Here is a 25,720-nt window from a genome sequence, read left to right on the forward strand (position 1 = left end):
ACAGCTGTGGACAGGGCATCTAGATGGCTGTGGATCAAGAAAGGTGAGCTGTGGGTTCAAGGTAGCACTGCCTGGACAAAGGCTGGGACCTAATCAACCCTGATCAGGTTGCCTGGGGAGGGGTGTCTGATGCAGAAAGGCCCAAAACGCCTGGTGACCCCTGGTTGCATGACTGATGATGTGTCCACGTGCATCACAAGATGTATGATATCAACTGAAAAAAATAAATTTACATTGAAATTTATATTTATTCATTTAGCAGATGCTTTTCTTCAAAGCGATGCACATCTCAGAGAAAAATAAAATTTGCTGAATGTACGCCAAGCGTGTTAATTCCCTTTGTTTTCATCCGATTCAAAGCTAACCAGTCATTTCTCCTGTATCTAAAAGATGACACAGAGTTTGCCTGACCTCTCTATGACTCATTTCACTGGTGTTTTGTAGTGTTAAGTCTCTTACCTTGCAAGATAATCAAAAAATGCACACATGACAAGCAGTGACATTTTGGGGCAGTTTTTCTCTGTAGCTACATTTTTTCAAACTGATGCAGAATTGAAAGAAAACAAAAGTGCAATTCACCGACAGATGAAAAGATAAAGACGCAGACACATGCTTCTGAAAGTACAGCCACTTAGTCAAACACCACCATACATTACACAACTAGCAGTGTATAGAGTTAATACACACACATTTTCAGAACCGCTTGTCCCAGACGGGGTCACGGGGAACCGGAGCCTACCCGGGAACACAGGGCGTAAGGCCGGACGGGGAGGGGACACACCCAAGACGGGACGCCAGTCCATCGCAAGGCACCCCAAGCGGGATTCGAACCCCAGACCCACTGGAGAGCAGGACTGTGGTCCAACCCGCTGCGCCACCACACCCCCCGTATAGAGTTAATAGAGAATCCAATTTAAACTGATATTGTAGTACAAGTTTATGAAGTAGATGGGAGACCTAAAGAGGAGTGGGTCGGACAGAGCTTTATTTTGTGATCCCTCTTGAATATTGAGATGCATTCAGCAGTTCTGAGTCTAAGAGGGAGATCATTCCACTACATTGAGCACAGCAGCCTGACTGTGGTGTAGCCAGTGATCAGACTGCAGGAATCAGGGAGCAGATCCGTTGATGGTTTTGAAGGCCGTAACTAGAGTTGTGAACTACAGGTAGTCAATGGACAAACATAAAACAAGGAGATACATGGGAATGCGTTGGTAGGTTGAACACACCTTGTGCAGTAGCATTCTGAGTCAACAGGAGAGGTCTGATGGTGGAAGCTGGAAGGCCAGACAGGAGGAAGTTGCAGTAGTTCGGTGGATATCACCATGGCCTGGACCAGAGGTGGCATTGCGTGTGTTGTGAGATAAGGGTGGATGCTGCGGATGCTCCAATGGTGCAGGTGAAATAAGAAAGTTTTCCAGTTTGAGAGAGTTCCCAGAAGGGATTTGCCATTTTGGAGATGCTGGAAAGACATCCAAGTAGAGATGTCTGAGGTTCAAGCTGTGATACATAAGGACATGTCTGTACCTGCTGGGGGGAAAAGAATAGGCAATTAGTAGGCAATGAAGGCAGTTATTGAGCCAAGGAAAGAGGCAGAGATTAAGATTAGGGTGTCTTGTAGAGCACCAGTTGAAAAGGGCTGTGGAGAAGACAGGGAGCCACCTCAGACCAACTGGTATGATCTACCCAGTAGGCAGAACTCTAACCATTTCAGTGCTGTTCCTTTGATGGCTAGCTGCCCCAGAGAAAAAGGTAGAATCTGGTAGCTGACAGTATCCGCTGCTACAGAAGGCCAAGGAGAATAAGAATAAAGGTATCTGGTTATAAGTGCATGTTCCAGAGTTATTGACAGAATAGGGAGAAGAGAGACCTGCCTGTAATTCTGGACTGAGTCTAGATCCAGAGAGGGTTTCTTTAACAAGAGAGAGATGTGGGCAGTTTTGAAGGCACCTGGGAAGCAACCAAAGAGCGAGGAATTATTAATAGGAGAGATCAAAGAAAAAAGTTGCAGAGAAATTATCTATAGGGCAGGTGAAGAGATGCGATCAAGAGAAAAGGTGCTAGGTCTGGATAAGAGTAGAATGTCTGTGATTTCACCTTCTGATAAAGGTTGAAATGCAGAGAATGAGACTTTGCTGGAAATTCTACCATGGTTTGAAAAGGCAGGTGCCAAGAACTTGGCAGTGATGGAATTCTCTTTGCCTCAACAGAATGAGGCAAAATCGTCAGCAGCGAAGGAGGAGGAAAGAAGAGAACGATGGGTGAAGAGAAAAGAGAAAGTGAAAAAAGGGTTATATGGGAGTTATTGGCTACAGACAAGTTTATTCTGGAAGAAAGTAGTGGTTGGCTCAGGAAAGAGAAGAGTTAAAACTATAAGATATGACTGAATGTGAGAAAACTGCAGTCTTTATTTGCTTGCTATTATCTTGCACAGTTTGTTCAGCTATCGATTTTACGGTAGCTTGCAGTAACATATGAGAGGATAGATCATGTTTGCATGATAATTTGCAGTATTTTTTGACGAATGTATCATTTTCTGATCAGATCCTTTGCATATCATGAACCAATAAAAAAGTCTTTAAAATAGTCTTCTGAGGATGTATTCAGTCAACTACTGTATAACTGAGCAGGTGTGTGAAACACTGGTGTCCAACAGACAGCAATTCATATCAGTGAGCGATATGAGGATCTGTGTGGTCAGTGTGTGTGCTGTGATCATACAGTTTTTTCCACTTTCTGCAGTTCGATGACATGTTGAACACCGACCTCATTCATTATGCCTCAGTGATATGTGCGGTTTCCAGCAGTTTATACATAAACATTGCACATTTAAAGCTGCAGCATCAGAATAATCACCTTTTTATCTAATTGCAGTACTCACTTCTTCAATATATTATTAATCATAACTATCTAAGTTTCTAAATGATTGATGTTGTACAGTTCATCGTTTTGGCTTAGTTTATTTGCAGGTTCTGCCCAGAAGATAATAGTAAAAATCCCTGCATGAGTTGTGTTAAGCTTTCCCTTCCCTGTTAAGGAGCTCAGCAACAATTTAAAATAATATGAGGCCTTGTAAAAACTAGTCTTTTCTTTGTGTCTCTTCAGGTCTGATGATTGTCTGCGTTTCACTGTTTAAGTGTTTTTGTTTGTTTGGTCTCATATATGTTACATTTATTGTATGCGGAGTCCAAATGTGTTTCCAGTTCATCTGCTGATCATTAATGTGTCTGAAAAGACAAGAAATTCCAAATAGCCAAAGCGAACCAGTTGCACAATGCCATTAGAAGTGAATGAAAAATAAAATGCTTATTCTTGTCATTATTTTCTTAAATAACTAAAATGGATTTAATACCAAAAGGAATCTTAAACTAAAAAAAAAAAACTTAAGAATACTGAAGTAATGTACAGTTAGAAAAAATATTTATTCATTGATTTATGCCTTTTTGTTTTCCTCAACTAGAAAATGAACACCAAAACTTTAATTTTGGGTTAAACAGGCTTTCTCTATGGGTGATGGTCAGTCATTCATGGACTTATGTATTTCGGGGGTCTAGCAACCTACACCCTATGAAAAACAGTGATGACAGTGCGGTATTTGAAAGTGTGTGCAGTTAAGTTCAAAAATATGAAACTGGTTTCTGTCATTTTGAACTGCCTTTGTTATACCTCTCACACATATCCTGATGCAGACATCCTGGACTCTGTGATGAGCTGGGATTTTCTGACTGACTGATGTATGTCATCTTGGGAGAGCTGTATATAGGTAACTTGTAATAATTAATTAACTTATTTGTATAAGTATACCAACCAATGTCTACAACTGCTTGTTATATCTCTCACACATATACCATAATTACAGTGTAACACCACAGAACACAGTATTTCTGTATGCATGTTTTCATTTTTTTGTGTGTGGATCCATGACATCAATAACATTTCTACTGTCCACAACACTGAGAATGCACTTTTACAAACTATTTAGATATTTGTGGAATGTACAGTATATTATGTGTTCTTTGTCATAATTACCATCAGGATCAAGCAGTCCAACCAGCCATTTCCCATGTATAAGTCTACAAGAGAACTGTTATCCCTCTTAAACATGTATCATGGTTACACTGTGAAATCACAGTTTTATTTATACAAAGCATGGTATTTCTTTCAATGTGCATGAGCTACATCCATGATATTAACAATATTTGTGTGGTTCACAGAAATTAAAATGCGTTCTTGTAGCAATGCAAGTGTACAAGCTGTGTTACGCACACATATTTCTAATGAATGTAACTATGAACTTCAGTTATGATAGTTTACTATTGCTTAGCTAAGACTTTCCTTTGAGAATTCTTATATTTTCAGTTTTTTATTATCATAAGCTAAGTATGTTCTTGTTTATGTAGCAGCACATTTTTCAAGAGTAATTTCAGTTTCAATTTATTGTGAAGAGCGCTCGCTTCACTGGAATGACGTACAGCACTGAACAATATGTACAAACAGGAGAGCTACAGAAGCAGCAAAAATGCATTTTTTTTGTGTGAACCAGTTCTGTGTGTGTGTGTGTGTGTGTGTGTGTGTGTCTGTTTCCATGTTTTTTGTGTGTTCTATATTCATGACATTAACAACACTTGTGTGGTCCACATTAAAATGTGCTTTTCCAAAAGATTTAAACACTATGCAATTTTCATGCCATCCATGTGATGTGTATGACATAGAAAAAATTGTTGGAAAAAAATTCAGCAACTGTTGCAGAAGCAGAATGTTTGTAGTATTTTTTATTGGTTTCTCTGTTCGGACATATCCACACAGGGCCGCTGTCACCGTACTAGAACACAAAGGATGGGTATGCAGCTACTATTTCTTTGTTGATTGGAAGTTTTTTTGCTTTTCTTCCTAATGTGGCTGGCTTACTCTGAAATATATATCTGTTATACCTCCAATACTGTATAATTTACTACAATCTTGTTGTGTTATTATAGTGAGAGCATATTAATAAAAAATTTAAATTCTTTGCTCTAATGGTCATCAGGATTAAGACCAAAGTCTCTAACCACCCCAGCCAACCGCTGACCATGTGCAAGAGGACTCAGTCATACATATTATCCATAAACTATAGTATGGTGCAATACTACAGTTTTATTTACACATGACAGTATTTCTGTCCATGTATGTGTTTTTTGCATGTGTTTTGTTTGTGCTAACATATTAATAAAATTTGTGTGGTTCAGAACAATTAGAATGTGCTTTTAGATGGTTTGTGACCTTTGTGGAATGTATGACGTCTGTTCGTTGCCGTAGCGATCATCATCATTGGATGACTGATCTTCTGATCTCCATACAGTTGTCAGACTCTGCAAAACCTCTCCAAATCATTCACCTCCCATTTCCATAGTTATTCATTTAACCAACCTTCATTTCCAGAGGTAGGTGCAAAGTCAATAACAGAAATATAAATTATTAATGTAAAGTAAAATTGGCAGCCCAAAACACTAAAGTACACCTCATCATTTCTGGTCAGGCTACTGATTTGAGGCTGTCTGATGTTGAAAGACCTGAAACACCAGACCCCAAGTTACATCTCTGATGATGTTTCCAGGTGCATTTTAAGGTATACAACTGAAAACTGTCTGTAGTCTATAATGTTCAACATAAGCGGCCTTGAAGAAATATTCAAACCTCTTGAGAGTAATCAACATTACCTGGATTACAGATTATACTTACATACATTTTTCCAATCAGTATTTTTATTGTGAAAATTGTCAAAGTCAAAATAATTTATTTGTTTACTGATAGTTTAAAGGAAAAGAAAAACTGAAATGTGGTGCATCCAAATTGTCTCACACACACACACACACACACACACACACACACACACACATTTTCAGAACCGCTTGTCCCATACGGGGTCACGGGGAACCGGAGCCTACCCGGCGACACAGGGCGTAAGGCCGGAGGAGGAGGGGACACACCCAGGACGGGACGCCAGTCCATCGCAAGGCCAAATTGTCTCTTGAAGTTGTAACTCCAAGTTGTCTCTTAATTGGACTTAATTGGTTTCTACCCATGACTCATTAAAGTAACAACCACTTTTCTAAATAAAAATAGCATCAGTGGGTGTTGCTCTTGGAGATATAAACTGCTGTATGGGTGCTTTTGTGGGATCAGTGCTAATAAAATGAGTATATCTTATCAGTGTTATATGGACAGTTATGTTCTAGCTTATTTAAAAAAAAAAAAAAAAAAAGTCACCTTAAGCTGTTTATGCTTCATGTCTTAGAGAGGGTATCATTGTTGGGTGATTCAGTGGTGTGACAGGTTCTTTCTTTTCCTCAGTTTCTGGACTTAAGATTCCCATGAAAGTCATGATACGTAGGCACAGGTGGTTTTCTTTCAAGTGCAAACCCCATGTTTTGTTTGAAAATTAACTTTAATGTTAAAGTTGGGACAGTGGTTTGCTGTGTTTAAAACTAGAACAAGTTTAACACAATGATCAACATTTCACAATTTCTAATGCTATGGAGGCTTTTCCTAAAGATCGGACCTTTACCTCATGAATAAGACCTGAAGAAGGATATTTCATACTTTTAGCTAGAGTACTGAAAATTGCATTGTACTCTAACTGCATCTAGTTTGGAGTGTATTTTTGTTGTACTTAACTGCTGGAACTAAAAGCGGAATACAAATCAGATGGACACAATGTTCACAGTGATCAAGAAACTTTACAGTATGTCAGTTGATCTGACATGTCTGAAGTGGAGAGAAATTTGTGAAAGATGGATCATATCTTCAATGATGAGAAAGTATCCAGTTGAGTGTCATTATGACACTTGACCTCATGGTTTTAATAACCCATAATCTGTAACAGAAACAGGACATAAATTAACATACACACCATACATTATAATGCGCAACGAAAACATTAACAGCAATCCACTTGCAATTATCTACTAACTTACAATTATTCATTTAGCCGGTGCTTTTCTCTGGTGTGACTCACAACGTTAAGTTACTTATTTATCCATTTATACAGTTGGGTCATTTTACTGGGGTAATTTTAGGGCAAATACCTTGCTCAAGGGTACTATTGCTGAAGGTGGAATTTGAATCTGTGACCTTTAGATCCAAAAGCAACAGCTTTAACTGCTAAGATACCAACTGCCCCCAGTTCAACTTTATTGTGTCAATTACCTCAATCCAGGTTAGTACAGCAAGAGGGGATTGAAAGCAGAAAAATTCAGCTTGAAAGCCAATGGCCAAAAACACAGTGCCACCAACTGCCCCAGTTGTAAAAGTACACTTGTTCTAAGACAAACAATTCTCATTGGTTCTCGTGAATAGTGACTCCGTGTGATTGGCCAGTAGGAGTCTACAGGTACTCACTCCTTCCATCCAGCCGATGTAAGCTGAGACTCGGGTGAAAACGGTGGGTTTCTTTGGCGTGTTGCAACGGAGGGAAGACCCAAAACTGGTCACACCATGGACATAGTAACGTCCTTTGACCTTACAGTTCAGTGGGCCACCAGAGTCACCCTGAAAAGTAACAGACTTTGAGTAAACAAAAGGCAAGTTTATGGATACCTGTCCTTGATGGAGTGTTCCTACACAATTTCAGAAGTATTAATTGGATTTAAGCAGCTTTTAAAAAACACATAGCCATAAATCACTTTCATCAAAAAGTTAAATGTTTCAGACTTTTTCATAATAAATCAGTGTCAGGTGAGTTCACTGGAGTGACAGTAGTAAGAAGGGCTCCCTCACACTGCATCCAGAGTTCCTGGAGCCTCCTGCACAGACCATGGTTTTCTTGACTATGCTGCCCCACCAGTCACTCCTGGAGCAGGTTTCATAGTTCCTTACAGGTAAGTAGGCCTGCTTTAACACATCAGATAGTGGACCGCCAGCTGGAGAGATGAAGGTAGATGAGTCACAGAGGATGACCGTTTAAGACAGTGAGAGAACAGCTCTCACAGCAGAAGAGACCGGCACACCAGAGAACACACTATTAGGTAAACAAGTTAAAGAATAATAAATTAGACCCAGATTAACACTGGTAAAGGGCTGTTTGATTATTCTCACTCTGGGTGCTGCCCCAGCCTGTGATGTAGCAGGGGTTGTTGTTGGGCAGGATCTGTCCTGGTGTGGGTAGAGAAGCCAGCTGCACGTAGGAGTTGAGGGTAACATTGGAGGAAAGACGAAGCAGAGCAATATCATCCCTAGGGGAGGTAAGTGAGCCATACAGGTGATCACATAACAAAAATTCTCCTTAGTGTGACAGGACTTTAAAGTCTATATACCGTGTGTGTGTGTGTGTGTATTTTGTAAACTCATTCTTTGTTGACTTTTAGCTGTCCTATGTGCACTTGTTGTAAAAACAAATTGTTGTATTTGGGTGTATTTGTGTTTAAGTTGTTTGCACTGTCTTAAAATTCTAATAAAAAGCCTCCATGTGTAACATAACATTTCCACCACTCAGTTTTTCAGATATCATGACACATCCGTAAGCATACGTCGTAAAGTCGAATTTAAGTCGCCACAGTCACAGTTCCCATGGAAAGGCAGAGTACAGAAGTAGCTCACAATGCACATTCCTGGGTTGTTAATACAAGGAGAACATGCAGACTCTGCATGCCATGACCTGGATTTGAACATATGCTTGAATGTGCTGCTTGGATGCTGTTGGGGTACCACTGTGCTGCTCAGAAAGTCCACATCTCAATTTCAAAACGTAACACATTGATTTAGACAACAGTGGAAAATTTCACTGTATTTTTGTAGGCTAATTTCAGTATATTTCATTTGATGTAAAAATGGGACGTGGTGGCACACCGGGTGACATTGGTATGTCAAAGCTCTTTAGCTGCTCAGGGAGACTGCAGTTGACATGTTTCTCCCCGTGTTTGCACCCCCCACACACACAAAAGAAGACACCTGCAAACCAATTCTGTTCCTCCCTTACCACACAAACAACATCAGTGGTTGTGGTTAGTCATGATGAGCTTGATGGCATATACAGTAACAACTATTAGGCAAAAAAAAAAGAGGCTCTATAGCACTTCCCATATATAAAGTGAGAAAAACTCTTCTGACTCGTCCACTCACCCACTGGAAGCATTGTTGGGGTCCCAGTTAGGGTGTATGTAGATGTTGGTCACCCTGACCACCTGCTGTGTTGGCTCATTGGCAGTGATCTTTTGAGCTCCAAGAACCACTCGCCACACCCCGAAACTATAAAGTAGTACAATATGCAAAACTGAAGGTATTAGGGCATGTGTTACAGTCTGTTTTCCATAAACATATGTAATTTCTAATAAATTAATCAATGAACTTCACATATTATTGGATACAGATTTTGTACAAGGTGTCTTACAAAGTGTTGTGTGGTGGCGCAGTGGGTTGGACCACAGTCCTGCTCTCCGGTGGGTCTGGGGTTCGAGTCCTGCTTGGGATGCCTTGTGACGGACTGGCGTCCTGTCCTGGGTGTGTCTCCTCCCCCTCCGGCCTTACGCCCTGTGTTACCGGGTTGGCTCTGGTTCCTTGTGACCCCGTATGGGACAAGCGGTTCTGAAAATGTGTGTGTGTGTGTGTGTGTGTGTGTGTGTGTAGTACCACAGCAGAATGGGGGTTTAAAGTAGAGAGCTTGAGTTTGCAAATAGACACACACACACACACACATTTTCTGAACCGCTTGTCACGGGGAACCGGAGCCTACCCACTAACACAGGGCATAAGGCCAGAGAGGGGACACACCCAGGACGGGACGCCAGTCCGTCACAAGGCACCCCAAGCAGGACTCGAACCCCAGACCCACCGGAGAGCAGGACCTGGTTCAACCCACTGCACCACCACACCCCCCAGCTTGTAAATAAATAACAATAAATCACAGGAACTGAACTCACATAGACACACAGTGGGCAGCTGTCATCACCCAGCCTCTCCTGACCAGAGAACCTCCACAGTTGTGGTAGTACGAACCACGTGACAGGTACTGAAGGGAGATCTGGGAGAGAACAAGACTTCAGGTACATTATATCTCCATAATTATTCACTTAAATGACCATCACTTAAAGGGGCATAAACCTCACTCTCACTTATAGAGGCCAGTAGAGCAAAAGTATTAATTTCCAGTGATGACCAAAAAAAAAAACTGACAGGGGGTAAACAGAAGGAAAGAATTCTGAAACTGACAAAAACATTCAACACCGGTATGTATTTTACCTGCCAGGGCCAAGCATGAGGTTTGGCAACACTCCCCCCCACAACCCTGTCTTGCAATGCTTCCATGTACTGGGGCTTTACATTTTGCTCAGCAGGCACTGGGGAAAACCAAAGACAGCCAACATTAGAACAATGTGAAAACTATCGTGAACCTTGCAAGAAATTGACTAAGATCAGTCAATGTAACAATGTATGTAACAAGGCATACTGGTAATGTGATTGAGTGAAAATCTTTGCTGTAGAAAAGAAGGTCCTTACCCAGTGCCATGAGCGCACTCAGCAGTAGAAACCTCAGCATGTCTGCAAACCTTCTGGACTCTGTGATGAGCTGGGATTTTCTGACTCACTGATGTATTTGATCCCGGGAGCTCTATATGTACAGGTGGCTTGTAATATTTGTGGAATGTATGTCATGTGTGTTCTTGGCTATAGTTTTAGTGAATTCAAAGCCAACTGGTTCAACCAGTCAAGTCAACTATTGCCCATGTGCAGGTGTGTTAGAGGACTCAATCATATTTATTGCATATATACTAGATACTATCGTATGGCTTAATTTGCACAAAACGCAGTATTCCTGTCTCTGTGTGTGTATGTGTTTGTGTGCAAAATCCATATTGAAAACGTTTTCGTGGTGCACAGAAATTAAAATGTGCGTTTGTAGCAATACACCAGTTTACAGACTGGTCTGTGTGCACAGACATGTAGTCCCCCAATAAACCTAGGAACTTGAATTATTATTATTTATTACTTGGCTGAGGCTTTTCTCCAAGGGATCTGGCATTTTTTTTTAATAAATCACAAGTATACCAACCAATGTCTACAGCTGCTTCTCCCAAGCGGGGTCACGGCATTCCGGGGCCTAGCCCGGCAGCGCGCAGGGCCGGAGGGGGAGGGTACGCATCCTGGACAGGACGCCAGTCTATCACAAGGCACCCCAAGCAGGACTCGAAGCCCAGGCATGCCAGAGAGCAGGACCCAGCCAAACCCACTGCGCCACCGCATCCCCCAGCTTACTATTTATTACTTATTATTATTAAGGAATATTATTTTTTAATTATCATCCTAATTGTGAAGGTATGGACGACGGATGGAAGCAGCAGTGGAGAATTGAAGTAGTGGACCAAAAGGTTTATTTCCCTTTACTAAAAGTATTCTTCAAACACATAAACCCTCAACCAAGTACAAAACAAACATAAAGTTATAAAGAACATGAGGCCTATGAGCCATGGGCTTAGCCCTTATATCAACATTAATGCATCACTCTCCTATTCACTGCATGAGAGTAACTACATAAGTTTGTATCAATCTCCCTCACTAGTGCCCTAATACAAACCTATATAGCAATAGCTCCGCCCTCTGATTATACCGTAACAGCCTCAATTTATTTCAAAATACATTTCCCCCAAAAATTACATCTAAAATAAATACTTAAATACTAAAACATACAAACAATACTAACACTTTTTACTATAAAAAATCCCTACATACATCTTATAAAAACATTTCACACTACACAGTAAAACACCCCTGCCTAGTTGGTTGTGCCCAAGGACTCCCCCCTAGATATACCCCAAATAGTTGACTCCATCGGGTTTCCAACACAAGGCACCAAACACAACAGAACACCAGACAGCTACAGGGTAAGGAAAAGTCTACAGAAATGTTCTTCTAAAAACAATAAATACATTCACTCCACAACAGTACACATATCTTTATAAAAGAAATATTAGTTAATGACAACCAGACAGATAGCGGTAGGCCTTTCCCGGCACCCAATCTAGTTCAAACAAACAGTGTTAAATGAAATACAAAACCAGAACAAACAATTTTTAACAATACAAGATAAAATGCATGTGACAGGCAACAGCAACAAGGTTCAGCGTTACATTGATGGTACTTTGCCGGCATCTTGCTGATTCCTTGGAACAACTTGCCTGTCACAGCTCAGTCTGTGACACTAATTATTAACTCCCGCCACACACTACGTGCCGTGAGTTTAGAGACTGCCGCATCTTCCTTTTCACGGAGACATTTCTCAGAGACAGAGTTCCAGACGCCGTCATTCACCTAGACGGGCTCGCCTCGTTCCGTGCCGACAGAAATGCAGCTCTGTCTCTGTGCGGTAAGGCTCGCGGTGGTGGCTTGTGTGTTTACATCAACACGAATTGGTGCAAGAACTCGGTGCTTGTCTCTAGTTACTGCTCATCGCTGTTGGAGTTTGTGACTGTTACATGCAGACCATTTTATCTACTGCAGGAATTCACCACTGTCCGTATAGTCAGAGTATACATTCCCCCAGTGCAAATGTTAAGGAGATGCAGTGTGAGCTGTGTGGGGCTATTAGCAAACTGCAGAATGCGCACAAGCCAATCTCAAGTCGGTGCGCACTAAATTCCATAAACATGTGGACTTTTCAACAAGAGCGGCAAAGGAGATGGATGTTTTTTATAGAAACATCCCCGGCGCTTTCCGGGCAGAGCCCCGCCCTCACCTCGGGTACTCGGACAACATCTCTATTATGCTGTTCCCAGCATACGGACCGCTCCGCTCGTCAGACGCGCCAAACCGGTTCTGAAACAGATGAAAACCTGCCCAGCAGGAACCATCTCTGCTCCTCAGGATTCCTTTGATCGCACTGACTGGCACATGTCCAGGGATGCTGCAACCAATGATGACTCACCAACTTGGAGGAATGCATGGCATCAATGACCTGCTACATCAGCAAGTGCAACGACCACGTCACCGCCTCCAAGACCATCACTACACGCTCCAACCAGAAGCCGTGGATGACTGCCAAGGTGCGTGCATTGCCGAGGACCCGAGGCTCTGCCTTCAAAGCAGGGGACAAGGTGGCCGTAAGAACAGCGAGGGACAAACTGTCCCGGGCCATCAGAGAGGCAAAGCGCGCACACGGCCAGAGAATCCACAGCTACTTCAAGAACGGCGGCGACACGCAACGCGTTTAAAAGGGCATCCAGGCCATCACCAACCGCAGGACAACTTCACCTGCCTGTGACAGTGATGCCTCCCTTCCAGACGCACTGAACAACTTCTACGCTCGGTCTGAGGCGCAGAATGACGTGGCGGCGAGGAAGACCACCCTTCCTCCCAACAACCAGATGCTATGTCTTGCCACGGCTGATGTGAGGAAAACGCTATGCAGAGTCAACCCATGGAAGGCTGCTGGACCAGAAAACAACCACCCAACCACACATACACACGCACACACACATGCACACCCAAACTCAACTGAACACCATTCCATTCCCTTTGCAATTTTTTTGTTTTACATTCATGTTTACATTTTTACAGCATTTATTATCATATAGTAAAATAATGCTTTTTTTATCGCATGTATTATAAGATGGGGGGGCGCGGTGGCGCAATGGGTTGAACTGGGTCTTGCTCTCTGGAGTGTCTGGGGTTCGAGTCCCACTTGGGGTGCTTTGCAACAGACTGGTGCCCTGTCCTGGGTGTGTCCCCTCCCCCTCCAGCCTTATTCCCTGAGTTGCTGGGTTGGGCTCCGGTTCCCCTTGACCCCGTATGGGACAAGCGGTTCAGAAAATGTGTGTGTGTATTATAAGATATTATTCTTTTACGTAGCACTGTGGTCCCGGAGGAACGATGTTTTGTTTCTGTTTCGTTTCAGGCTGGGAGGGTTAGTTGCAGCTGCACGTTCTTGTGGACGTGTCTTTTGACTCACAGCATCATTTCCCTGTGCACCAGTGTTCCGATGAATGTTTTTGATGAATGCTGCCTGTGTGCTCTTTGCCAGTCCAAACCCAGCAAGGTGTGGTTTCCTCATTGACTGATCTGTTTGATTCTGGGAACTCTATACATGGGTAGCTTGTAATATCTGTGGAATGTTTGTCATGTGTGTTCTAGTTTTTAGCTCTTTTCAAAGGCAACTGGTTCGACTGGTCAAATCAACTACTGCCCATGTGCAAGTATGTTAGAGGACTCACATTTCTTACATACATACTATAGCATGGTTTTATTTGCACAAAACACAGTATTTTTTTGTGTGTGTGTGCGCGCGCATGTAAAATCCATATTGCAGTTTTTCTCAGTTTTGACACATTTCTCCAAGCGAACGTAATTGCTCTCAAAACAATTAACAGAGCCAACTAAGCACAGTCTTACTTTGACCAAACAGTTCAATTCCACTGGATACTGAAGTACTGCCATCAGCAGTAGAAGTGTGTGCTCTGTTGATTGTACAGTATAATATAGCCTGATGTACAAATACAGGAATGCAAATACACGTGAAGTTCTTTACTGAGGAGTTCTGCTGTGTAACAATGAGTTGTCCAAAAGAAAAAAACATATATACATATATATATGCACTGCAATCACTGAACTTCATTGATTATGCCTCTCATTCACATCTGGCCAGAGAATTTCATCTACATCACAGCATATATTCTCACAAGCCATGCACACACACACACACACACACACATTTTCTGAACCGCTTGTCCCATACGGGGTCGCGGGGAACCGGAGCCTAACCCGGCAACACAGGGCGTAAGGCCGGAGGGGGAGGGGACACACCCAGGACGGGACGCCAGTCCATCGCAAGGCACCCCAAGTGGGACTCGAACCCCAGACCCACTAGAGAGCAGGACCTGGTCCAACCCACTGCACCACCGCAACCCCCTTCGCGAGCCATGCATCTTGGGCAAACGCCACGAATACTGAATCCATGCTTGACAAGCTTCGGCCTCAACATCTCCACAGGGCTCTTCCATTTCTTGAAGAAGACTTACTTGGCTGTAAGGTGTTGTGTTTTGAATATTGTATAACCTCAGGGACAAGTGTTATAGTTTTTCTCAATCGTTTTGTCACATTTCTCCAAATTAATGTAATTGCTCTCAAAACAATTAACACAGCCAACTGAACATACTCTTAGCTTGATCAAACAGTTCAGTTCCACTGCATAATGAAGTACTGCCTTTTCTTCTACTAATGCATTTACTAAAATTAAATACTAACATCAAACGTACAATGGTGTCGCCTATTGATTGTATATCATAGTCTGATGTACACACTCAAATACATGAATGCAAATACACGTTTATCGTGAAGTTCTCTACTGAGGAGTTCTGTTGTATAAAAGAAGCTACTGCCTCAACATCTCTACAGGCCTCTTCCATCGCTTGAAGAGGCCTATGGACTGCCGTCAAGCTGAAGAAGGAGTTCTATCGGGCCTGGCTGGCTCATAGGACTCCTGAAGCAGCTGACGGGTACCGGCGGGCCAGACGGAGCGCGGCTCTGGCAGTCGCCACGGCAAAAATTCGGGCCTGGGAGGAGTTTGGCGAGGCCATGGAGGAAGACTTTCGGTCAGCCTCAAAGAGATTTTGGCAAACCGTCCGGCGACTCAGAGGGGGGAAGCAGTGTTCCGCCAACACTGTTTACAGTGGAAGTGGTGCGCTGCTGACCTCAACTGATGATGTCCTCGGGCGGTGGAAGGAGTACTTTGAGGATCTCCTCAATCCCTCCGACACGCCTTCCGTAGAGGAAGCTGAGGCCGGGGGCTCAGAGGGGGACTCGTCCATTACCCTGGCTGAAGTTGCTGAGGTAGTCAAAAAACTCCTCGGTGGCAAGGCTCCGGGGGTGGATGAGATCCGCCCCGAGTTTCTCAAGTCTCTGGATGTTGTGGGGCTGTCTTGGCTGACACGCCTCTGCAGCATCGCGTGGAGTTCGGGGACGGTGCCTCTGGACTGGCAGACCGGGGTGGTGGTCCCTCTTTTTAAGAAGGGGGACCGGAGATTGTGTTCCAACTATAGGGGGATCACACTCCTTAGCCTCCCTGGGAAAGTCTATGCCGGGGTACTGGAGAGGAGAATCCGACCGATAGTCGAACCTCGGATCCAGGAGGAGCAATGCGGTTTTCGCCCTGGCCGTGGAACACTGGACCAGCTCTATACCCTCACTAGGGTGTTGGAGGGTTCATGGGAGTTTGCCCAACCAGTCCATCTGTGTTTTGTGGACCTGGAGAAGGCATTCGACCGTGTCCCTCGTGGCATCCTGTGGGGGGTACTTCGGGATTATGGGGTTCGGGGCTCGTTGCTACGGGCTGTTCGTTCCCTGTATGACCGGAGCAGGAGCTTGGTTCGCATTGCCGGCAGTAATTCAGACCTTTTCCCGGTGCATGTTGGACTCCGCCAGGGTTGCCCTTTGTCACCCATTCTGTTCATTATCTTTATGGACAGAATTTCTAGGCGCAGCCAGGGAACGGAGGGTGTCTGTTTTGGTGGCCGCAGGATCTCGTCTCTGCTTTTTGCGGACGATGTGGTCCTGTTGGCTTCATCGAATCAAGACTTACAGCGTGCACTGGAGAGGTTTGCAGCCGAGTTCGAAGCGGCGGGGATGAGAATCAGCACCTCCAAATCCGAGGCCGTGGTCCTCAGTCGGAAAAAGGTGGATTGCCCCCTCCGGGTTAGGGGAGAGCTCCTCCCTCAAGTGGAGGAGTTTAAGTATCTCGGGGACTTGTTCACGAGTGAGGGAAAAATGGAGCGGCAGGTTGACAGACGGATCGGTGCGGCGTCCGCAGTAATGCGGTCATTGTACCGGTCTGTTGTGGTGAAGAAGGAGCCGAGTCGTAAGGCGAAGCTCTCAATTTACCGGTCGATCTACGTTTCCTACCCTCACCTATGGTCATGAACTCTGGATCATGAGCGAAAGAATGAGATCGCGGATACAAGGGGCAGAAATGAGTTTCCTCCGCAGGGTGGCTGGGCGCACCCTTAGGGATAGGGCGAGGAGCTCAGTCACCCGGGAGGAGCTCGGAGTAGAGCCGCTGCTCCTCCGCATCGAGAGGAGCCAGTTGAGATGGCTCGGGCATCTGTTCCGGATGCCTCCTGGACGCCTCCCTGGGGAGGTGTTCCGGGCATGTCCCACTGGGAGGAGGCCTTGGGGCAGACCCAGGACACGTTGGAGAGACTACGTCTCCCGGCTGGCCTGGGAACGCCTTGGGGTTCCCCCAGAGGAGCTGGAGGAGGTTTGTGGGGAGAGGGAAGTCTGGGGGGCTCTGCTTAGACTACTGCCCCCGCGACCCGGTCCCGGATAAGCGGAGGAAGATGGATGGATGTCTGCATGGTTTTATGTTCTGTCTGCATTATGCTATGTTCTTGTCTGCTGCGTTATCGGTAATCATGTTTGTATTAGTCTATGTCTAGTTCAGTATGTGCTTATGTAGTCTGTATGTGTGAATGTGCACTGTAGTTTTGCTCTAAACCGGAAGCAAATTCCTTGTATGCTCATGTATACTTGGCCAATAAAGCTGATTCTGATTCTGTAAGGGTTGTGATCATACACTTTCCATCTCCAACAGGAGAAGAACTCCTCAATTGGATTCAGGAAAGGAGAATATGGCGGAAGGAACACCACCCTGAAATGTGGATGATGCTCAAACCACTCACGCACCAGCACCGAACGATGGAATGGCACATTGTCCCAAACAACTACAAAATCTCGATCCATTTGCTTCCGGTCAACCTGCGGGAAGAGGATTTCATTGAGGGAGTTCAAAAAAATTTGTATCCTTTCGGCGTTGTATGGCCCCAAGACAGCACTGTGTGCCACAACACCCACCAGTAGTTGAAATTGCGGCAGACATGGTGATGTTGCCTCCCCGTTGTCCAAGGACATTGACTGTGGCACGATGGCCAATCACATTCCTCTCTCTTCTCCTTTTTTTTGTTGAGATTGAAGCCAGCTTCATCAATACAAAGGTACTCAAAATGAGTAGCACTGCTATCCAACTCCAAAATCCTCTAGAGTAAAAAGAACACAAGGTACAATAAGTTAGTGTTTTTTTTAAAGTAATGGCATTGATTGCAAAGTTTATACTGTATCTGTTGCGGAACAGTCTGGGTTCCCACTTTGACACAGCACTATGCCCAGAGACACCGGAATTTTTCCACTTAGAGTGGAATAGTATATAGACACATAAGATCCAGGAAAACAATATCTTTATATTTAGAGTAAAAGTGCAGTAATTGAGTTTCTCTCAAAGGGCACTTTGTATACCTGCTTCATCCGGACGGCATTTCTCCTTACAACACGATCAGTTGTAGCAAGACTGCATTGCTGAAAATTCTGGAATACTTGGTTGTCCTGTATTATTCTTTGCTGAATATCTTTGAGGCGGATGATGTTGTTCTGGGCCACCATGTCAACAATGGCATGCTCTTGTTCAATTGAAAAGAGTCTTGTTCGTCCACCCATACAAATGACAGAGTTTTGCTTGTTGTGTTTCGCAAAATGGTACATAAATGTATGCTAAGACTTTGAGAATTCTTACATTTTCAGTTTTTTATGATGGCAAGCTACAAGTATGTTCTTGTTTATGTAGCACCATATTTTTCAAGAGTAATTTCAGTTTCACTTTATTGTGAAGAGCGTTCATTTCACTGGAATGATGTAGAGTACTGAACAACATATACAAACAGGAGAGCTACAGAAGCAGCAATAATGCAGTTTTTCCGTGAACCAGTTGTGTGTGTGTGTGTGTGTGTGTGTTTGCATGTTTTTGTGCATTCTATATTCATGACATTAACAACACTTGTGTGGTCCACATTAGAATGTGCTTTTCCGAAATATTTAAATACCGTGCAGTTTTCATGCCATCCATGTGATGTGTATGACATAGGAAAAATTGTTGGAAAAAAATAAAGCAGAACGCTTGTAGTAAAGAAAAACTGAAACGTGGTGCATCCAAATTGTCTCTTGAAGTTGTAACTGCAAGTTGTCTCTTAACTGGACTTAATTGGCTTCTACCTGTGATTCATTAAAGTAATGACCACATTTTCTAAATAAAAAGTATCAGTGGATGTTATTCTTGGAAATGAGAGGCTTTTGGAGATGCACACTGCTGTGTGGCCCCCTTGTTGAATCAGTGCTAATAAACTGGTAATTGAAAATATCTTTTCAGCGACCTTTGCCTGGTGAATAAGACCCGATGATGGATATTTCATACTTTCAGTTGCAGTGTTGATAATTGCATTGTACCCTAACTGGATCTAGTCTGGAGTGTATTTTTGTTGCACTTCAACAACACGGATCGTATCTGCAATGTTGAGGCCGTATCCAGTTGAGTGTCATTGTGACGCTTGAATTCATGCTTTTAATAACCCATGATCTGTAACAGAAACAGGACACTAATTAACATACATATACATTATAATATGCAATGAAAAACATTACCAGCAATCCACTTGCAATTACCTGCCAATGGAGAATTATTCATTTAGCGGATGCTTTCTCTAAAGCAACTCACAGTGTTGAGCTACTTATTATTTAACCATTTATAGAGCCGGGTCACTTTACTGGAGCAATTTGTAGGCCAAAAACCTTGCTCAAGGGTATGATTGCTGAAAGTGGAATTTGAACATGTGACCTTTGGGTCCAAAAGCAGTAGCTCTAACTAAGATAACAGCTATCCCCAGTGCAACTTTATTGTGTCAGTTGGAGCCTACAGGTACTCACTTCAGAGCAGTATGGTACAGAAAACAAAGATTGTTAGGGTGTACAGTCTATGTTAGTGATACACACGTACACCGTTTCTAATGAATATAAATATGAAATTTAGTCATTACAATAAACTGTTACTGGGCTGAAGCCTTTGTTCAAGGTGCCTTACAGCGTTTTATTTATACAAATCACAGTATTCCTTTCGATGTTTCTGAACCAGATCCATGATATGAGCAACATGATTTTTTATGCAACTCAAATGAGTTACAATTTAAATGGGAATTAAAGCTTTTGTTTTCCGCACATCCGTTGAAATGTAATATAACATTTACTTTTCACAGAAAAAAACCTTTCTTAAAGTTATCACTATAGAAAATAGACTCAAATTGTGTCAAGTAGTGCACATTAAAGCTTGGAAACCATGACTGACGATGTAGAGGCACCGAGGCCTTTTTCTCCCCATTGCAAACACAGGGTTATGTTTCAAAGTGAGACAGTCTTCAAGTCTGATTTGTTACAATCGTGACAGTAACAGGTGTAACACGACTACTTTTATTCAGTTCTGCCGCTTCTTCTAATATACAGGAACTCTTCTTAAAAATCTGACCTTCAGCTAGTGAACAATACCAGACTGAAACGTTTTCAGTACTTTTCACTACAGTCATGGAAATTACAGTACACCCTTACGGGGGTTACTTCACAATGTGCTTTTGCTGTACTTTGAGACCAGAATTAAAAATCAGACGGACACAGTATTCAGAGTGATCAAGAGACTTTATTTTCTTTTAGTTGATTCGTCGTGTCTGCAGTGGAGTGGAATTTAAGAAGGAAGGCTCATATCTGGAATGCTGAGATCCTATCCAGTAGACTGTCCTTCACACCGCTTAAATTTCTGCTTTTACTGATTCATAATCTGTAACAGAAAAAGGCCGCTTGTTAAAACTCAGAAACATTATATTGCGCTACGAAAAACCTCAATAAAATTAAAATATTTCCCTTCCAACTACATTTTAAAAATTAGATTGCATCAGTTAGATATGATCGTATCAATTAGATATGGTAAAATTGACTATAGAAGTTATTTTAGATCATTCAGCTTTCTGTAACAAATCACTTGCAGTTGTGTGCCTTGTCCGTTTCGGGTTAGTACTTTGATCAAGGTGGTAGGAGAGGAGGGTGAATCACACCAGAGACCTTCAGCTTGGTAGAGGCTGACTAAAAACACGGTGCCACCAACTGCCACAATTCTAAAACTGCACTTGTTCTGAGACAAACAGTTCTCATTGGTTCTCGCGAACAGTGACTCTCTGTGATTGGCTAGTAGGAGCCTACGGGTACTCACTCCTTCCATCCAGGTGGTGTACGCCGAGACTCGGGTGAAAACGGTGGGTTTCCTCAGTGTGTTGCAGCCGAGGGAGGACACAAAGCTGGTCACACCATGGACGTAGTAGCGTCCATTGACCTGACAGTTCAGTGGACCGCCGCCGTCACCCTGAAGAGTAACAGACCTTAAGTTAACGAAAGGCAAGTTTTCGGATACGTCGTCTTGATCCTCAGAACCTAAATCAAACCATTTGAGATGTATCACTAGAATTCAAATACCTCTGAAATATTTACACACATTACAATTTCCCTCAATTTAACAGAAAAGTTGTGTTTTATACTTTTGTTCATACTGTAGTAATAAAGGCTGAGTCACCTGGCAGGCAGAGTCACTGCCGCCCCCTGCACAGACCATAGTGGTCTTAACAGTGCTGCCCCACCAGTCACTCCTGGAGCAGGTGCTGTAGTCCACCAGAGGCAGGTACGCCTGCTTCAAAGAGGCAGACAGCTGACCCCCACCTGCAGAGACCAAGGCCGACACAGTCAGGGATGGCTAAGGTGTCACACAGTAAGAACAAATTTCGTTTCAAACATGCATATAGCACACGAAAACACACAGAATGCAGTAAACAGGTAACATGACAATAAAAAATAAGGCTGTAAATCACCCAGGTAAAGTGTTATACTCACTCTGGGTGTAGCCCCAGCCTGTGACGTAGCAGGGGTTGTTGTTGGGCAGGATCTGACCGAATGAGGGCAGAGAAGCCAGCTGCACGTAGGAGTTGAGGGTGGCATCGAAGGACAGACGGAGCAGAGCGATATCATACCTGAGGGGAGGCAAATGAGCCATACGGGTGTTCAGATGATGAAAAAATAACCAAATCACCTTAGTGTCATTTACAGCAAGTCACATAAATACTCCATAAACTCATTTTTTTCTGGTAATTTTTGGCTACCAGGGTTAATGTTTAAGTGTTTGACCAAGATTCTTTACAGGTGACCTGTCTTCACTACCACTTATAATTTTTCGGATATCATGCGTAGGTAGGTACAGGCTCTAGAACCGAATTCATCTCATTTTGACCACTTGCACGGTTTTCACGGCAAAGGAGGCTATGAAAAATGCTGATCACTGCTTTCTTCCACAAACGACTGCTGTACCACTTCATCACTCTGTATTCTGTTTTGAACATAGAACATGCAAATTTTGAGTTGAGTTTTGACTAATTTTACTGTAATTAAGCAAAAAAAGGTCCTACAGTACTTCTCAAATTTTAAGTGAGAAAAGCTCGCCTGGCTCGTCCACTCACCCGTTGGCGAGACTGTTGGGGTTCCAGTTGGGGTGTACGTAGAAATTGCTCACAGCGATCGCCTGCTCTGTGCCCTCACTCACATATATGTTGTGATCGCCAAGAACCACTCGCCAAGTCTTTGTTCTAGAGAGCAGTAGGGTACAGAAAACAGAGATTGTTAGGGTGTACAGTCTATGTTAGTGATACACACATGCACCATTTCTAATGAATATAAAAATGAACTTTAGTCATTATAATAGACTGCTACTGGGCTGAGGCCTTTGTTCAAGGTGCCTTACAATGTTACAATAATCACAAGTCACAAGTATATTCCCTTTTATACAGCAGGGTATTTGTAAAGGAGCAACTCAGGATAGGCACTTTCCTCTTTCTGTCTAAAGAGTTGTTCATAGAGACCACTGGATGCATGGTCCAAACCCATTATACCGCACAACCAAAGTTACAACACACCAAAGTGCTGCCGTAAGTCTTTTAGGACATGCCAGCTTAGGCCCCAAACTCACGTGTCCACACATTGGGCAGCTGTCATCACCCAGCCTCTCCTGACCAGAGAACCTCCACAGTAGTGGTAGTACCAAAAGTACAAATACTGGTACTGAAGGGAGACCTGAGACACAAAGCAGGAAAAATCCATCAGGTACATTATAATTAACATATTGACCATAAATTAACACATAACTGTTGAGTTAAATGAGCCTCACCAAAAGGGGCTAAACCTTAGTCTCACTTAAAGAGGCCAGTATAGCAAAAGCATTATTTTCTAATGACAAAAAAAAAAAAAAAAAAAAAGTGACGAATGCTGAAATTGACAAAAACATTCAACACCGTTATGTGTCATACCTGCCAGGGCCAAGCATGGGGTTGGGCTTCACTACCCCCCACAACCTTATCTTGCAATGCTTTCATGTATTGGGGCTTTACATTTTGCTCAGCAAGCACTGGGGAAAACCAAAAGACAGTCAACATTAGAACAATGTGAAAACTATCGTGAACCTTGCAAGAAATTGACTAAGATTAGTCAAATGGATTTAACTATGCATACCGATAACGTGACTGAGTGAAAAACTTTGCTGTGGAAAAGACGGTTCTTACCCACTGCTATGAGAGCACTCAGCAGTAGAAACTTCAGCATGTCTGCAGGCCTTCTGGACTCTGTGATGAGCTGGGATTTTCTGACTCACTGATGTATTTGATCCCGGGAGCTCCATATATATAGGTAGCTTGTAATATTTGTGGAATGCGTGTTCTTGGTTTTACTTTTAGTTAGGTCAAAGCCAACTGGTTCAACCAGTCATGTCAACTATTGCCCATGTGCAGGTGTGTTAGAGGACTCAATCATATTTATTGCATATATACTAGATACTATCGCATCGTTTAATTTGCACAAAACGCAGTATTCCTGTCTCTGTGTGTGTATGTGTTTGTGTGCAAAATCCATATTGAAAATGTTTTCGTGGTGCACAGAAATTAAAATGTGCGTTTGTAGCAATACACCAGTTTACAGACTGGTCTGTGTGCACAGACATGTAGTCCCCCAATAAACCTAGGAACTTGAATTATTATTATTTATTACTTGGCTGAGAGGGGGTGCGGTGGTGCAGTGGGTTGGACCACAGTCCTGCTTTCCGGTGGGTCTGGGGTTCGAGTCCCGCTTGGGGTGCCTTGTGACGGACTGGCGTCCTGTCCTGGGTGTGTCCTCTCCCCCTCTGGCCTTACGCCCTGTGTTACCGGGTTAGGCTCCGGTTCCCTGCGACCCCGTATGGGACAAGCGGTTCTGAAAATGTGTGTGTGTGTGTGTGTGTGTGTGTGTGTGTGTGTGTGTGTATATTTTTTAATTATCATCCTAATTATTAACTCCCGCCGCAGACTACGTGCCGTGAGTTTAGAGACTGCCGCATCTTCCTTTTCACGGAGACATCTCTCAGAGACAGAGTTCCAGACGCCGTCATTCACCTAGACGGGCTCGCCTTGTTCCGTGCCGACAGAAATGCAGCTCTGTCTCTGTGCGGTAAGGCTCGCGGTGGTGGCTTGTGTGTTTACATCAACACGAATTGGTGCAAGAGCTCGGTGCTTGTCTCTAGTTACTGCTCATCGCTGTTGGAGTTTGTGACTGTTACATGCAGACCATTTTATCTACTGCAGGAATTCACCACTGTCCGTATAGTCAGAGTATACATTCCCCCCAGCGCAAATGCCTAAGGAGATGCAGTGTGAGCTGTGTGCGGCTATTAGCAAACTGCGGAATGCACACAAGCCAATCTCAAGTCGGTGCGCACTAAATTCCATAAACATATGGACTTTTCAACGAGAGGGGCAAAGGAGATGGATATTTTTTATACAAACATCCCCGGCGCTTTCCGGGCAGAGCCCCGCCCTCACCTCGGGTACTCGGACCACATCTCTATTATGCTGTTCCCAGCATACGGACCGCTCCGCTCGTCAGACGCGCCAAACCGGTTCTGAAACAGATGAAAACCTGCCCAGCAGGAACCATCTCTGCTCCTCAGGACTCCTTTGATCGCACTGACTGGCACGTGTTCAGGGATGCTGCAACCAATGATGACTCCACCAACTTGGAGGAATGCATGGCATCAGTGACCAGCTACATCAGCAAGTGCAACGACCACGTCACCGCCTCCAAGACCATCACTACACGCTCCAACCAGAAGCCGTGGATGACTGCCAAGGTGCGTGCATTGCCGAGGACCCGAGACTCTGCCTTCAAAGCAGGGGACAAGGTGGCCGTAAGAACAGCGAGGGACAAACTGTCCCGGGCCATCAGAGAGGCAAAGCGCGCACACGGCCAGAGAATCCACAGCTACTTCAAGAACGGCGGCGACACGCAACACGTTTAAAAGGGCATCCAGGCCATCACCAACCGCAGGACAACTTCACCTGCCTGCGACAGTGATGCCTCCCTTCCAGACGCACTGAACAACTTCTACGCTCGGTCTGAGGCGCAGAATGACGTGGCGGCGAGGAAGACCACCCTTCCTCCCAACAACCAGATGCTATGTCTTGCCACGGCTGATGTGAGGAAAACGCTATGCAGAGTCAACCCATGGAAGGCTGCTGGACCAGAAAACATTCCTGGCAGAGGGCTCAGAGGATGCGCAGACTAGCTGGCAGATGTTCTCACTGACATCTTCAACATGTCCCTGAGCAGCGCCGTCCTTCCAATGTGCTTCAAGGCCACCGCCATCGTCCCCTTGCCAAAGATATCTTCTGTGTCCTGCCTCAACGACTTCCGTCCCGTCGCACTCACATCCATTGTCATGAAGTGCTTCGAGAGACTCCTGCTGACGCACAGTAAGATCCTGCTGCCCCCTCACTGGACCCCCTGGACCCCCTGCAATTCGTGTATCGTCCCAAGCGCTCAACAGACGGCGCCATCA

The 25,720-nt window shown here is 43.9% G+C and overlaps 2 protein-coding genes across 2 annotated transcripts; both read right to left on the reverse strand.

Moving 5' to 3' along the window:
- Positions 1–6,527: 6,527 nt before the first annotated feature.
- On the reverse strand, positions 6,528–10,545 carry LOC114909766 (elastase-1-like). Its single transcript, XM_029249560.1, has 8 exons — positions 10,471–10,545; positions 10,213–10,310; positions 9,894–9,994; positions 9,097–9,222; positions 8,074–8,210; positions 7,756–7,898; positions 7,378–7,527; positions 6,528–6,853 (listed from the first exon to the last, which is right to left on the reverse strand). The coding sequence occupies exons 1-8, from the start codon at positions 10,508–10,510 to the stop codon at positions 6,839–6,841; spliced, it is 810 nt and encodes a 269-aa protein (XP_029105393.1). The 5' UTR covers positions 10,511–10,545; the 3' UTR covers positions 6,528–6,838.
- A 9,899-nt stretch (positions 10,546–20,444) lies between these two features.
- On the reverse strand, positions 20,445–23,511 carry LOC114909765 (elastase-1-like). The gene is made up of 8 exons (XM_029249559.1): positions 23,418–23,511; positions 23,166–23,263; positions 22,829–22,932; positions 22,323–22,448; positions 21,703–21,839; positions 21,389–21,531; positions 21,032–21,181; positions 20,445–20,602 (listed from the first exon to the last, which is right to left on the reverse strand). Exons 1-8 carry the CDS (start codon positions 23,455–23,457, stop codon positions 20,588–20,590), a joined length of 813 nt encoding a protein of 270 aa, XP_029105392.1. The 5' UTR covers positions 23,458–23,511; the 3' UTR covers positions 20,445–20,587.
- Between the last annotated feature and the right edge of the window lie 2,209 nt (positions 23,512–25,720).

This window comes from Scleropages formosus, unplaced genomic scaffold, assembly GCF_900964775.1.
Source record: "Scleropages formosus unplaced genomic scaffold, fSclFor1.1, whole genome shotgun sequence".
NCBI classification, from domain to species: domain Eukaryota; kingdom Metazoa; phylum Chordata; class Actinopteri; order Osteoglossiformes; family Osteoglossidae; genus Scleropages; species Scleropages formosus.